We start from the raw sequence: 15,296 nt of genomic DNA, 5'->3' as shown, positions 1-15,296 counted from the left end.
ATCAGTTCACACATTGTCTAACATCAACTGTGTCCCGTCACATCAGTTCACACATAGTCTAACATCAACCGTGTCCCGTCACATCACTCTACACATAGTCTAACATCAACTGTGTCCCGTCACATCAGTCCACACATAGTCTAACATCAACTGTGTCCCGTCACATCACTCTACACATAGTCAACATCAACTGTGTCCCGTCACATCAGTTCACACATTGTCTAACATCAACTGTGTCCCGTCACATCAGTTCACACATTGTCTAACATCAACTGTGTCCCGTCACATCACTCTACACATTGTCTAACATCAACTGTGTCCCGTCACATCAGTTCACACATAGTCTAACATCAACTGTGTCCCGTCACATCAGTTCACACATAGTCTAACATCAACTGTGCCCCGTCACATCAGTCCACACATAGTCTAACATCAACTGTGTCCCGTCACATCACTCTACACATAGTCTAACATCAACTGTGTCCCGTCACATCAGTTCACACATTGTCTAACATCAACTGTGTCCCGTCACATCAGTTCACACATAGTCTAACATCAACTGTGTCCCGTCACATCACTCTACACATTGTCTAACATCAACTGTGTCCCGTCACATCAGTTCACACATTGTCTAACATCAACTGTGTCCCGTCACATCAGTTCACACATAGTCTAACATCAACTGTGTCCCGTCACATCAGTCCACACATAGTCTAACATCAACTGTGTCGCGTCACAGAAATCTGTCACCTGGCAACCACTGCTTCCTCCACGTGGCCGTCGACGACGTGGTAAGACCGTCACGGTCTACGCTGTTTGATGGGGCACCCTTCCGCTTTGCTTTTGTATGCGCCATTGCTTCCCCTGTCGTAGCCAGCTTGTCGACCCTCCCCGTTCTTCCTCCCCCTCTCCTCGTCAGGTGACATGTTGGCCAGTGTGGCTCTTAACCATCAGATCATCATTCATGTTAATCCTCTTTGATTCAAGATAAGTTATGTAAATTAAAGATGGCAATGTGAAACTTAACGTTTAGTGTTGAAACACGTGACGATATACACCGTGACCTTGACCTCGGGTGCAGCCGCAACTGACAGGTGCTCTACCTTCCTTTGTCCTCGCACAGACACATTCTTCCAGTCCCGGCCAGTGTGGAACCCGGCTCTTACCCTCGCCAACACACCCGAGCCGAAAAAGCATCGTAAGAGGCCGGAGCGAACATGTAAATCACTTTATCAATCCCGCCATTCCCAAGCCAATGATGCAAACTGTATAAGATCTTCACAATTGTGTCTCCACGAACGAGTCAGCTTTTGATGATGTTGTACAATCTGCGTAATAAGATGTAGGTGTAGCGTTGCTATTGAAACGTATAGATGTTAGCGTTGCCCTTGCGAAGGCGAAGGTATCACATAGGTGGTGAGCCGGGTCGTTGCTTTTAGCCCAGTTTAGTTAAACGCTTTGCTGTCTCCCTTAGCATCTCTACAAATAGTTAAAAAAACCGGTTCAGAGACAAGGACCAGGAGATTTGAAATGAAAACAGTGGAAATGTATGATCGCATGACATTCTGTTCCAACGCTATATTAAACATATTTACGAGTTCCAGTTTCTTGAACCGGTTTACGTGTAGTGCGGTGAGCCTTGCCAGTTTCAGTTTCTTGAACCGGTTTCAGTGTAGTGGGTCTGCGATTGCTTAATGGCGGAGCTTGGATGTGTCCCAGCAAACATCATGGCGTCATCACGTGGTCTTTACCGGATACCCCCAGTCTAAAATACATGACATCCCGACAGAAATCAGATGGAAATTTTATCTCCGTATTGTCATCAGGACGTGTGTGTGTCCCAAGATACCTTTATTAAGTGACCATTTCGAAATAAAGCAACGACCCGGCAGAACGAGAGCGTGAGGTCCGTATACCAATCATCCAGTGACTTGGGAATGGCTTTTGACATTTGGTTCATAATGATCCGTAATTTGTAAATCAGATTTCTTTGTAATAATAATTCCATGATAATCATTATATGACTAAGTCTGTTGCATTTGTAAACCAAACCCTTAAGGTGTTGATCTTAACATTTAGTTTTAATACACATGACTCTGTAGAATGTCACCCATAAGGTCCTGACTGCTCTCCTCAAAGATTTAAGTCATTTGATGATAGCCCTAAGCAGACTTTTCTCATCCCACGTGTCTCCCCCCATTACATGCACAGACACCAACAAGAGCTGCGTGGAGGAGCGAGAGGCGGCTCTGACCCAGGACAGCCAGGAGCCCAATGCCAACATCTACATCCCCCGCTGTCAGGAGGACGGGAAGTGGACGAAGGCCCAGTGCCACGAGGCCACCCAGTACTGCTGGTGCGTGGAGGAGGCCACGGGCATGCCCATCCCGGGAACATCCACACACGCGGTGGAACCCAACTGTTCTATCAGCGAAGACAGGCCTATGAAGGGTGAGTGGATGAAGGGTGAGTTTATCTGGAACTAGCTTCCGTTTATTTGATGGCGGCGGTAGGAGTGGCAGAATCCGAGACACAGACAGGTGACGAGACGAGAGTTGGACCCCAAGTAATGCACACGAGTGGCACGGTCCAGTTTTGCAGGAGATACCAGAGTAGCGCTGTCACCTTGAGCAGTATAGATGTACATGTGTTCTGTGTGGCATACGCCTGTCAAAACTGTTGTGGTGTCCATATTCTATAAGTGGGTTTAGACACATCTGTGTTGAACAGAAGATATTGCGACACCCTGAGACGTGTTGATTTGATACGGAGGATGGGTAATGGGATGGAGGGGTGCAGGGATGCGGAGCCATTAAATGAAATCTACGATGTCCTTTTGGAGCGTTACCACACATGCACAGGGGAACGGGGGTTGAATGTGGAGGGGAACATGGGGATTATGTGGACAGGGGAACGGGGTTGAATATTTAGGGGAACAACGTCTCGAGTAACCAGAAGAACAAAGGCGTACAGTATACGAGATGTGTACGTGTGTGTACGTGTGTGTACTGTGGTTGTAGGCGCGTATGTCGTTGCAGGTTGCCCGCTGAGCCAGAAGCGCCGCTTCCTTGCTGACCTGATGGCCGACCTGAGCGAGGAGAAGAGGGCCCAGGGAGCCAATGCATCAGCTATCAGGTCCAATGAGTCAAATAATCCCCACACCAAATTATAAAAAGTCTCGTCCGGCAGAATGCTGACGAAACCGTAAAATGCACAGAGGGGCGAGCTATTCCAATATGTACATCTTATCTCAATCATTTAAACACATGATAAAAATTGTCAGTGAAACGAACAGACAAAGTGGTATAATAGAGAACAATGTGAGTCTGTGAGAGTAAAAGGGGCGGTCGGGTAGCCTAGTGGTTAAAGCGTTCGCTCGTCACGCTGAAGACCCGGGTTCGATTCCCGACATGGGTACCAGTGTGAAGCCCATTTCTGGTGTCCCCCGCCGTGATATTGCTGGAATATTGCTAAAAGCGGCGTAAAACCATACTCTCTCTCACTCACTCACTCACTCACTCACTCACTCACTCACTCACTCACTCACTCACTCACTCACTCACTCACTCACTCACTCACTCACTCACTCACTCACTCACTCACTCACTCACTCACTCACTCACTCACTCACTCACTCACTCACTCACTGTGAGAGTAAAAGGCTAAAGCGTTGGCTCGTCTCGTCATACACAGTGTGTGGAACTTGTTTCCATTGCTGCGTTTTGGCTTGAACATTCCTTGAAGCTGAGAAAAGCGGTCTGTAGCTGTAGTATTTGGTTAGAACTACTCGATGCTTGGAATTACAAAGAAACAAAAATAACCGGTGGCGTTGTAGGTCGCCCCTGGAGACGAAGGGACTGAGCGAGTTGGAGATGGTCGCCCGGTGGAAGCTAGCCACACTCGACGCCAACAGCAATGGGGTGAGTTCTCAACGCCAGGTGGGTATTCTGCCGTACTGTAGGTCTCAAGTTTGTCAAGCGGCAGACAATGCCAGTCAGGTGGTCAGGGTGGCCGCTCTTACAATATCATTCCAGATCACTCACAGGTCATCAACCCTTTGGAGGCGTATGTCCACCCTCTGTATGTATGTCACCTGTGTATGTATGTCCACCCTCTGTATGTATGTCCACCCTCTATGTTTTTCCACCTCTGTATGTATGTCCACCCTCTGTATGTATGTCCACCTCTGTATATACGTCCACCGTCTGTATGTATGTCCACCCTCTATGTTTTTCCACCTCTGTATGTATGTCCACTCTCTGTATGTATGTCCACCTCTGTATGTACGTCATCCCTCTGTGTGTATGTCCACGCTCTGTATGTATGTCCACCTCTGTATGTACGTCATCCCTCTGTATGTATGTCACCTCTGTATGTATGTCCACCGTCTGTATGTATGTCACCTCTGTATGTATGTCCAACCTCTGTATGTATGTCCACCTCTGTATGTACGTGATCCCTCTGTATGTATGTCACCTCTGTATGTATGTCCACTTCTGTATGTATGTCACCTCTGTATGTATGTCCAACCTCTGTATGTATGTCCACCCTCTGTATGTATGTCCACCTCTGTATGTATGTCACCTCTGTATGTACGTCCAACCTCTGTATGTATGTCAAATCTGTATGTATGTCCAACCTCTGTATGTATGTCCACCCTCTGTGTGTATGTCCACCCTCTGTATGTATGTTCACCTCTGTATGTACGTCATCCCTCTGTATGTATGTCACCTCTGTATGTATGTCCACCGTCAGTATGTATGTCACCTCTGTATGTATGTCCAACCTCTGTATGTATGTCCACCCTCTGTATGTATGTCCACCCTCTGTATGTATGTCACCTCTGTATGTATGTCCAACCTCTGTATGTATGTCACCTCTGTATGTATGTCCAACCTCTGTATGTATGTCCGTCCTCTGTATGTATGTCCACCTCTGTATGTATGTCCACCTCTGTATGTACGTCCACCCTCTGTATGTATGTCCACCTCTGTATGTATGTCCATACTCTGTATGTATGTCCACCTCTGTATGTATGTCCACCTCTGTATGTATGTCCACCCTCTGTATGTATGTCACCTCTGTATGTATGTCCACCTGTGTATGTATGTCCACCTGTGTATGTATGTCCACCTGTGTATGTATGTCCATCCTCTGTATGTATGTCCACCTCTGTATGTATGTCCACCTCTGTATGTATGTCCACCCTCTGTATGTATGTCACCTCTGTATGTATGTCCACCTTTGTATGTATGTCCACCTCTGTATGTATGTCCACCTCTGTATGTATGTCCACCCTCTGTATGTATGTCACCTCTGTATGTATGTCCACCTCTGTATGTATGTCCACCTGTGTATGTATGTCCACCCCTGTATGTATGTCCACCTGTGTATGTATGTCCACCTGTGTATTTATGTCACCTCTGTGTGTATGTCACCTCTGTGTGTATGTCCACCTCTGTATGTATGTCACCTCTGTGTGTATGTCACCTCTGTGTGTATGTCCACCTGTGTATGTATGTCCACCTGTGTATTTATGTCACCTCTGTGTGTATGTCACCTCTGTGTGTATGTCCACCTCTGTATGTATGTCACCTCTGTGTGTATGTCCGTCCTCTGTATGTATGTCACCTCTGTGTGTATGTCCGTCCTCTGTGTGTATGTCCACCTCTGTATGTATGTCCACTTCTGTATCTATGTCCACCTGTGTATTTATGTCACCTGTGTGTGTATGTCACCTCTGTATGTATGTCCACCTCTGTATGTATGTCAAATCTGTATGTATGTCCACCTGTGTATGTATTTCCACCTCTGTGTGTATGTCCACCTCTGTATGTATGTCACTTCTGTATGTATGTCACCTCTGTGTGTATGTCCACCTCTGTGTGTATGTCCACCTGTGTATGTATGTCCACCTCTGTATGTATGTCCACCTCTGTATGTATGTCACTTCTGTATGTATGTCACCTCTGTGTGTATGTCCACCTCTGTGTGTATGTCCACCTGTGTATGTATGTCACCTCTGTATGTATGTCCACCTGTGTATGTATGTCCACCCTCTGTATGTATGTCCACCCTCTATGTTTTTCCACCTCTGTATGTATGTCCACCCTCTGTATGTATGTCCACCTCTGTATGTACGTCCACCGTCTGTATGTATGTCCACCCTCTATGTTTTTCCACCTCTGTATGTATGTCCACCCTCTGTATGTATGTCAACCTCTGTATGTACGTCATCCCTCTGTGTGTATGTCCACGCTCTGTATGTATGTCCACCTCTGTATGTACGTCATCCCTCTGTATGTATGTCACCTCTGTATGTATGTCCACCGTCTGTATGTATGTCACCTCTGTATGTATGTCCAACCTCTGTATGTATGTCCACCTCTGTATGTTTGTCCACCTCTGTATGTATGTCCAACCTCTGTATGTATGTCCACCTCTGTATGTTTGCCCACCTCTGTATGTACGTGATCCTTCTGTATGTATGTCACCTCTGTATGTATGTCCACTTCTGTATGTATGTCACCTCTGTATGTATATCCAACCTCTGTATGTATGTCCACCCTCTGTATGTATGTCCACCTCTGTATGTATGTCACCTCTGTATGTATGTCCAACCTCTGTATGTATGTCACCTCTGTATGTATGTCCAACCTCTGTATGTATGTCCACCCTCTGTGTGTATGTCCACCCTCTGTATGTATGTCCACCTCTGTATGTACGTCATCCCTCTGTATGTATGTCACCTCTGTATGTATGTCCACCGTCTGTATGTATGTCCACCCTCTGTATGTATGTCCACCTCTGTATGTATGTCACCTCTGTATGTATGTCCAACCTCTGTATGTATGTCACTTCTGTATGTATGTCCACCGTCTGTATGTATGTCCACCCTCTGTATGTATGTAACCTCTGTGTGTATGTCCGTTCTCTGTATGTATGTCCACCGTCTGTATGTATGTCACCTCTGTATGTATGTCCAACCTCTGTATGTATGTCCACCCTCTGTATGTATGTCCACCCTCTGTATGTATGTCACCTCTGTATGTATGTCACCTCTGTATGTATGTCCACCTGTGTATGTATGTCCACCTCTGTATGTATGTCGACCCTCTGTATGTATGTCCACCCTCTGTATGTATGTCCACCCTCTGTATGTATGTCACCTCTGTATGTATGTCACCTCTGTATGTATGTCCAACCTCTGTATGTATGTCCGTCCTCTGTATGTATGTCCACCTCTGTATGTATGTCCACCTGTGTATGTATGTCCACCTCTGTATGTATGTCGACCCTCTGTATGTATGTCCACCCTCTGTATGTATGTCCACCCTCTGTATGTATGTCACCTCTGTATGTATGTCACCTCTGTATGTATGTCCAACCTCTGTATGTATGTCCGTCCTCTGTATGTATGTCCACCTCTGTATGTATGTCCACCTGTGTATGTATGTCCACCTCTGTATGTATGTCCGTCCTCTGTATGTATGTCGACCCTCTGTATGTATGTCCACTTCTGTATGTATGTCCACCCTCTGTGTGTATGTCCACCTGTGTATGTATGTCCGTCCTCTGTATGTATGTCCACCTCTGTATGTATGTCCACCTCTGTATGTATGTCCACCTCTGTATGTATGTCCACCTGTGTATGTATGTCCGTCCTCTGTATGTATGTCCGTCCTCTGTATGTATGTCCACCTCTGTATGTATATCACCTCTGTATGTATGTCCGTTCTCTGTATGTATGTCCACCCTCTGTATGTTTGTCCACCTCTGTATGTACGTGATCCTTCTGTATGTATGTCACCTCTGTATGTATGTCCACTTCTGTATGTATGTCACCTCTGTATGTATATCCAACCTCTGTATGTATGTCCACCCTCTGTATGTATGTCCACCTCTGTATGTATGTCACCTCTGTATGTATGTCCAACCTCTGTATGTATGTCACCTCTGTATGTATGTCCAACCTCTGTATGTATGTCCACCCTCTGTGTGTATGTCCCCCCTCTGTATGTATGTCCACTTCTGTATGTATGTCCACCCTCTGTGTGTATGTCCACCTGTGTATGTATGTCCGTCCTCTGTATGTATGTCCGTCCTCTGTATGTATGTCCACCTCTGTATGTATGTCACCTCTGTATGTATGTCCGTTCTCTGTATGTATGTCCACCCTCTGTATGTATGTCCACCTCTGTATGTATGTCCACTTCTGTATGTATGTCCACCCTCTGTGTGTATGTCCACCTCTGTGTGTATGTCCACCTGTGTATGTATGTCCGTCCTCTGTATGTATGTCCGTCCTCTGTATGTATGTCCACCTCTGTATGTATGTCACCTCTGTATGTATGTCCGTTCTCTGTATGTATGTCCACCCTCTGTATGTATGTCCACCTCTGTATGTATGTCCACTTCTGTATGTATGTCCACCCTCTGTGTGTATGTCCACCTCTGTGTGTACTTCATCCCTCTGTATGTATGTCACCTCTGTATGTATGTCCACCTGTGTATGTATGTCCACCTCTGTATGTATGTCCACTTCTGTATCTATGTCCGTCCTCTGTATGTATGTCCACCTGTGTATGTATGTCCACCCTCTGTGTGTATGTCCACCGTCTGTATGTATGTCCGTCCTCTATTAGTATGTCCACCTCTGTATGTATGTCACCTCTGTATGTATGTCCACCTGTGTATGTATGTCCACCTCTGTATGTATGTCCACTTCTGTATCTATGTCCGTCCTCTGTATGTATGTCCACCTGTGTATGTATGTCCACCCTCTGTGTGTATGTCCACCGTCTGTATGTATGTCCGTCCTCTATTAGTATGTCCACCTCTGTATGTATGTCCACCCTCTGTATGTATGCCCACCCTTTGCATGTATGTCCGTCCTCTGTATGCATGTCCACCTCTGTATGTATATCCACCCTCTGTATGTCCACCTGTGTATGTATGTCCATCCTCTGTATGTATGCCCACCTCTGTGTGTATGTCCACCCTCTGTATGTATGTCCACCCTCTGTATGTATGTCCACCCTCTGTATGTATATCCACCCTCTGTGTGTATGTCACCTGTGTATGTATGTCCACCTGTGTATGTATGTCCACCCTCTGTATGTATGTCCACCCTCTGTATGTATGTCCACCCTCTGTGTGTATGTCCACCCTCTGTGTGTATGTCCACCCTCTGTATGTATGTCACCTGTGTATGTATGTCCACCTGTGTATGTATGTCCACCCTCTGTATGTATGTCCACCCTCTGTATGTATGTCCACCCTCTGTATGTATGTCCACCTGTGTATGTATGTCCACCCTCTGTATGTATGTCCGTCCTCTGTATGTATGTCCACCCTCTGTATGTATGTCCACCCTCTGTATGTATGTCCCCCCTCTGTATGTATGTCCACCCTCTGTATGTATGTCACCTTTGCATGTATGTCCACCCTCTGTATGTATGTCCACCTTCTGTATGTATGTCCACCCTCTGTATGTATGTCACCTCTGTAAATATGTCACCTTTGTATGTATGTCCATCCTCTGTATGTATGTCCACCTTTGTATGTATGTCTGTCCTCTGTATGTATGTCCACTTCTGTATGAATGTCCACCCTCTGTATGTATGTCAACCCTCTGTATATATGTCCGTCCTCTGTATGTATGTCCACCTCTGTATGTATGTCCATCCTCTGTATGTATGTCCACCTCTGTGTGTATGTCCACCTCTGTGTGTATGTCTACCTCTGTGTGTATGTCATCCTGTATGTCTCGCAGCAGTTGTCTGCTGGTAATTGCTTCCATCTCTAGATCTCTCACAACAGTTATCTCCTGGTAATTGCTTCCAGCTCTAGATGTCTCGCAGCAGTTGTCTGCTGGTAATTGCTTCCAGCTCTAGATGTCTCGCAGCAGTTGTCTGTTGGTAACTGTTTCCAGCTCTAGATGCCTCACAACAGTTGTCTCCTGGTAATTGCTTCCAGCTCTAGATGTCTCGCAGCAGTTGTCTCCTGGTAATTGCTTCCAGCTCTAGATGTCTCGCAGCAGTTGTCTTTTGGTAATTGCTTCCAGCTCTAGATGTCTCGCAGCAGTTGTCTGTTGGTTATTGCTTCCAGCTCTAGATGTCTCGCAGCAGTTGTCTGCTCGTAATTTCTTCTCTTATCGCAGCCCGCTTCATTCCTGAGTTGAGCCTAGGCTGAGAAAACACAAATTATCCTATCCTGAAGGTGTTAAGGGCGAGATAGTGGCACCGCGATGTAATGCTGCGATTGACACGCTGCCTAGAAAAAAAACCCAGAGAGGAGCTTCTCGCCTGAATAAGATGAATGCCATCCTCCGACCTCGTCCGTGGTCTGGTGGTAGAGCATCCGTCCGAAGGTCGTGATTCTATCCCCGGCGGCGTCAGACCAAAAGACGTTAAACTATGGTACTTGCTGTGACCCCGCCAGGCGCTCGGCATGCAGGGGCATTATGTGTCATTTGTCCCTTGTTTCAGATCCTGGAGAGGAAAGAATGGAAAAAATTGCGGAAAACTAACTTGAAAAATAAGAAATATCCTCGCAAGTGTCGGCGAAACTTCCTCCGCTATTGCGACGCGAACAGCGATCAGCGAGTGGAATTCGACGAGTGGAAAGACTGTCTTGGTCTCAATCGCAAGGGTAAACCCATCCTACTGTACTCAAGGGGGCGGAGCTGCACGTCTTGTATCTGTTAACATATTCTAAGAGAAAAATATTTAGTCTACGCTAACAATATTTATAATATCAATTTAGAAATTAAGCGTGGACGGCAGTTTAATATTCTGCGGGAATGTAGAAATTGTACTTTGCAGTATGCAAATGTGGAAAGATCCTGTAGCCTTAGGTTTGTAAAGGAATCTGAAATACGATTATTAATAGGTACTATGTGTAATGTTAATATGCTATTTCTTACACGTATATAGTGTACACTCGTGTGTACATTGCCATATGGTTGTACACAAAAGCCTGCGGGGTCTACACCGGAAATATAATAAGATATAAATAAGACTGTTTGGGGTTTGGGGTTGTCATATTATTGTTTTGTTACGGAAACACTATTTACTCATTCGCTCACCCCGGCAGTTCTGGGCACATTGAAATAGAGATAGTGAGGCAGTGGAAAATCGAGAATGGTGGCATCGCAACGGGGGTCTTATCTCGAACCTAACTTTGTCTTCGCTGGTGTCTTGTGTTTTGTATCGGCATGTTTGTTTGTTCCAGATAATTATAACGTGTTGCCCGGGGTGGACCGCCGCGGCAAGAAAAATCCATTTAGTAAGTACCTCCACGATCGATGATGTGACGGTAGTGGTATACATCAGGGTATTGACATCACTCCCAGATACCCCTGCGCTCTGACCCAACCGAAAGTACACACAGACTGTAAATGAGTTGGTTGTGAGTGGAAATCTCGCCGAACTATCCTGCACCGTGATCCGTCACTCTGAATGACTGCCATGCGAGACTGCCACCCTGTTCCGGCGATTCTGTTCGCCAAATGCCTTCCAGGCCTTAGTTGTAGATGTGCGTCAGTGTTGAACTAGTCGTGCAGACGCGCCTCAGGCCGGTACACAGGTGTACTGTATGTAATTTATAGAGTGCATATAACTTATTTCGTTTTAGAATGGTTTTGTTGTTGCCTTGTCAATAGAGTGCCTGCTGGGAGTTACCATAACATTTATTTATTGCACAAGATCTCGCCGGCAGGCACGTGTTACTCTGCACGTGTATCATATTGCCTGCTGTGTCACAGAGATGAGGTGGGATGCCGTCCCTGCTGCCGTTCCTTCTTCCCCTGCTACCACCCGCCTCGATCCCTGCTCCTGCATGACCCCTCACCTCTGCATGACCTCTCACCTCTGCATGAACCTTCACAGAAATTCACTGTGGTTAACCTCCCCTTGACGACCTCCCTCTCCGGGCAAGCCTCACTCTCGTTTCCGTCAACATCCCCGTCTTTTCCTCTCTATTAATTTTCGACAAATGAATCTCAAAATTTCTAATCTTCGGCGGCGATAGCGAAACAATCTCTCATTCTATTTAAGAAAATAGTAACTATCTGTCTAAATTTAGGGTATTTCGGAAAAAAGCAGTTTCTCAGTGATATTACAACGCTTCAGAAAAGTATGCTCACTCTGCCCCTCTCTTTTCAGTGGATCAGTTGACATGAGGGCTTGCCCGGAGACTACCTGCTATTTCCGGTCCGAGCGGTGCGCATGTGCAGTAGCTGACACTCGGTGCTTGCATCATTGTATGAGACCTTGGCAATATTGTGTGGCAGTGTGGCGTATTGTGAAGCTCGGGCCTCTGTTGACAAGGCGGCAGTGAACTGTCCTGTGATAGGGCGTGACATACAATAAGGAGAGACATGTTGAGGTATGGACAAAGCAGGTGCTTGGAAAGTGGTCATCCCCCAGGGTGTTAGACACAACGGACCGGCCTTATCACTTCATTGCAGTAGTGGCGTGTATATATGGCCATCATTATACACATGTGCCTGGAGGCGGGACAACCATGGGGTGTCACTGACTTGCAACGCTGGTGATGTTGACGACGACAATGATGCCTGCACCGACGCCAACTGCCTCCACGACAAGAGGGAACAAGCAAGCCGATCATGCACTTTTTGAACAATTACTGATTGCTCCTGTGTGAAATCCATGTGCACATGTGTGGTGTTCGTTTGCGAACCAGTTAGAAATATCCATTATCTTAAAGAAAAGTATTTTGTAAAAGGCTTTCTGTCGGTGGCCTGTGTTCCAACACGACTCAGAGGACATGTGATGAGTGTCTACCCACAGCTTCTCCGCCAAGGATTTAAATAGTTTGAATATTGTGTATCCTGTTTCCACGTGACATAGCTTATGTTGAATATACATTGTCATACGATCGTATTGAAATCCAAGATGTCCGTTTGTCCATACATGTATGATGACGTCACAGATGTGGCTGTTTTCATACATTAGTATATGTATGATGACGTCACATAATCGGCTGTGTCCGTATACCGGTAGTTGTAGGACTGATTCGTGACACCATAAACCCACAGCTGCAGACGTAGCTTGAACATCCTGGCGTGGCATTGCCAGAGAACCGGTAAACATCAATCTCAAATGTTTTCTGTTGCACATTCAAAATGTTAGAACTAATTGAGAGGGTTACATCTGACGGATTGCCCAGTGAGTTTCACGTCGCCCGTGTCCGACGTCTGTCAAATCACCAGGCTGACCTGTGCACCATGGCAATCCTGGACACTGCACCAAGTAGGTTTGTGGTGAAGCTGTTTCCTATTGTTTGAAGATGTGACACTTCCTAACCCCTGTCGTCGCCTCAAGTCGCCGCCCACATACACATTCGCCTTTTGCGCTTAGCGAGTTATTGCTTCATAAGAATGCTTTGAAATTGTTATCTATATCTGTCCAGGCACAGTCTGTCACGTTTAGAGTAATATTAAATATATTTCTGCCGTGAAGGACACATGTGCTTCTTTTCTGTATATCTTAAGCGATTCCTTAATTGTGATCTATTTGTTTCTGTCAAATTAACGTGTGATGAGATTGTAACTGTCAACATAACATGTGATCACAATGGAACTGTCCACTTAACGTATGATCGCTTTGTATACGTCAATATAAAATGTCATCACTTTATATATGTCAATTTATCATGTGATCACATTTATAACTATCAACATAACAAATGATCACTTTGTATCTATCAGTTTAACGCGTGATCACATTAAAACTGCCCCCTTAACCGTGATCACATTGGGGCTATCAATTCAAATTGTGACCATGTTGTAACTGTCATTTTAACTTGTGTCCGTGGCGAATGTGTTGTATTCTATTGTCTGTCAATTGCACGAGCCCGATTGGGGTCACGTGATTGTCACGTGATGTATCTTCCAGTCTTTGTGAATAGGAGTGGAGCAGCGATTTCTCACATGTTTTTGTTGTTGAAATCTGAATAAAATTTAAACTTTTTCTCCGTTTTCCATTTTAGGTAGCTTCAAACGTTAACCAATACCTTGCCTGTGTGTAGTTACTTCATACTTCAAACACGGGAGTCTAAGGTCTAATAAATCTAAAAATCTTTTCCAAGGCCAGGACATCATACAGAGGGATGTCGTCATGTGTGTAGAGGCAACACCAAGTAGTAGATGCAACACTAAGTAGTAGTAGGTACAACACCAAGTAGTAGATGCAACACTAAGTAGTAGTAGGTACAACACCAAGTAGTAGATGCAACACTAAGTAGTAGTAGGTACAACACCAAGTAGTAGATGCAACACTAAGTAGTAGTAGGTACAACACCAAGTAGTAGATGTAACACTAAGTAGTAGTAGGTACAACACCAAGTAGTAGATGCAACACTAAGTAGTAGTAGGTACAACACCAAGTAGTAGATGCAACACTAAGTAGTAGTAGGTACAACACCAAGTAGTAGATGCAACACCAAGTAGTAGCTGCAACACCAAGTAGTAGTAGATGCAACACCAAGTAGTAGTAGATGCAATACCAAGTAGTAGTAGATGCAACACCAAGTAGTAGATGCAACACCAAGTAGTAGTAGATGCAACACCAAGTAGTAGTAGATGCAACACCAAGTAGTAGTAGATGCAACACCAAGTAGTAGTAGATGCAACACCAAGTAGTAGATGCAACACCAAGTAGTAGATGCAACACCAAGTAGTAGATGCAACAACAAGTAGTAGATACAACACCAAGTAGTAGTAGATACAACACCAAGTAGTAGATGCAACACCAAGTAGTAGTAGATGCAACACCAAGTATTAGTAGATACAACACCAAGTAGTAGGTGCAACACCAAGTGGTAGTAGGTGAAACACCAAGTAGTAGTAGATGCAACACCAAGTAGTAGATACAACACCAAGTAGTAGATACAACACCAAGTAGTAGGTGAAACACCAAGTAGTACTTACAACACCAAGTAGTAGATACAACACCAAGTAGTGGATACAACACCAAGTAGTAGATATAACACCAAGTAGTAGGTGCAACACCAAGTAGTAGATACAACACCAAGTAGTAGGTGAAACACCAAGTAGTACATACAACACCAAGTAGTAGATACAACACCAAGTAGTGGATACAACACCAAGTAGTAGATGCAACACCAAGTAGTGGATACAACACCAAGTAGTAGATGCAACACCAAGTAGTAGATGCAACACCAAGTAGTAGATGCAACACCAAATAGTAGATGCAACACCAAGTAGTAGATACAACACCAAGTAGTAGTAGATACAACACCAAGTAGTA

The 15,296-nt window shown here is 45.2% G+C and overlaps 1 protein-coding gene across 7 annotated transcripts in view; it reads left to right on the top strand.

The window, feature by feature from the left end:
• LOC124128355 (SPARC-related modular calcium-binding protein 1-like) overlaps positions 1 to 13,997 on the top strand; it is a 120,860-nt gene extending 106,863 nt beyond the window's left edge. For 4 of the 7 annotated variants that reach the window (XM_048384865.1, XM_048384868.1, XM_048384867.1 and 1 more), the window contains 7 exons: positions 1,124 to 1,219; positions 2,212 to 2,466; positions 3,039 to 3,135; positions 3,836 to 3,920; positions 10,491 to 10,653; positions 11,236 to 11,289; positions 12,168 to 13,997. In XM_048384865.1, coding sequence (XP_048240822.1) covers positions 1,124 to 1,219; positions 2,212 to 2,466; positions 3,039 to 3,135; positions 3,836 to 3,920; positions 10,491 to 10,653; positions 11,236 to 11,289; positions 12,168 to 12,184 — 767 coding nt within the window. In that variant the 3' untranslated portion in view covers positions 12,185 to 13,997. The remainder of the gene's footprint in view (positions 1 to 1,123; positions 1,220 to 2,211; positions 2,467 to 3,038; positions 3,136 to 3,835; positions 3,921 to 10,490; positions 10,654 to 11,235; positions 11,290 to 12,167) is intronic. The other 3 variants (XM_048384870.1, XM_048384869.1, XM_048384866.1) reach the window with 2 other exon arrangements.
• Positions 13,998 to 15,296: the final 1,299 nt, after the last annotated feature.

Source organism: Haliotis rufescens, unplaced genomic scaffold (genome assembly GCF_023055435.1).
Source record: "Haliotis rufescens isolate VD_foot unplaced genomic scaffold, xgHalRufe1.0.p SCAF_51, whole genome shotgun sequence".
In the NCBI taxonomy this organism is placed as follows: Eukaryota; Metazoa; Mollusca; class Gastropoda; order Lepetellida; family Haliotidae; genus Haliotis; species Haliotis rufescens.
The sequence above is the reverse complement of the archived record's forward strand: the minus strand, read 5'-3'. Positions and strand labels throughout refer to the sequence as shown.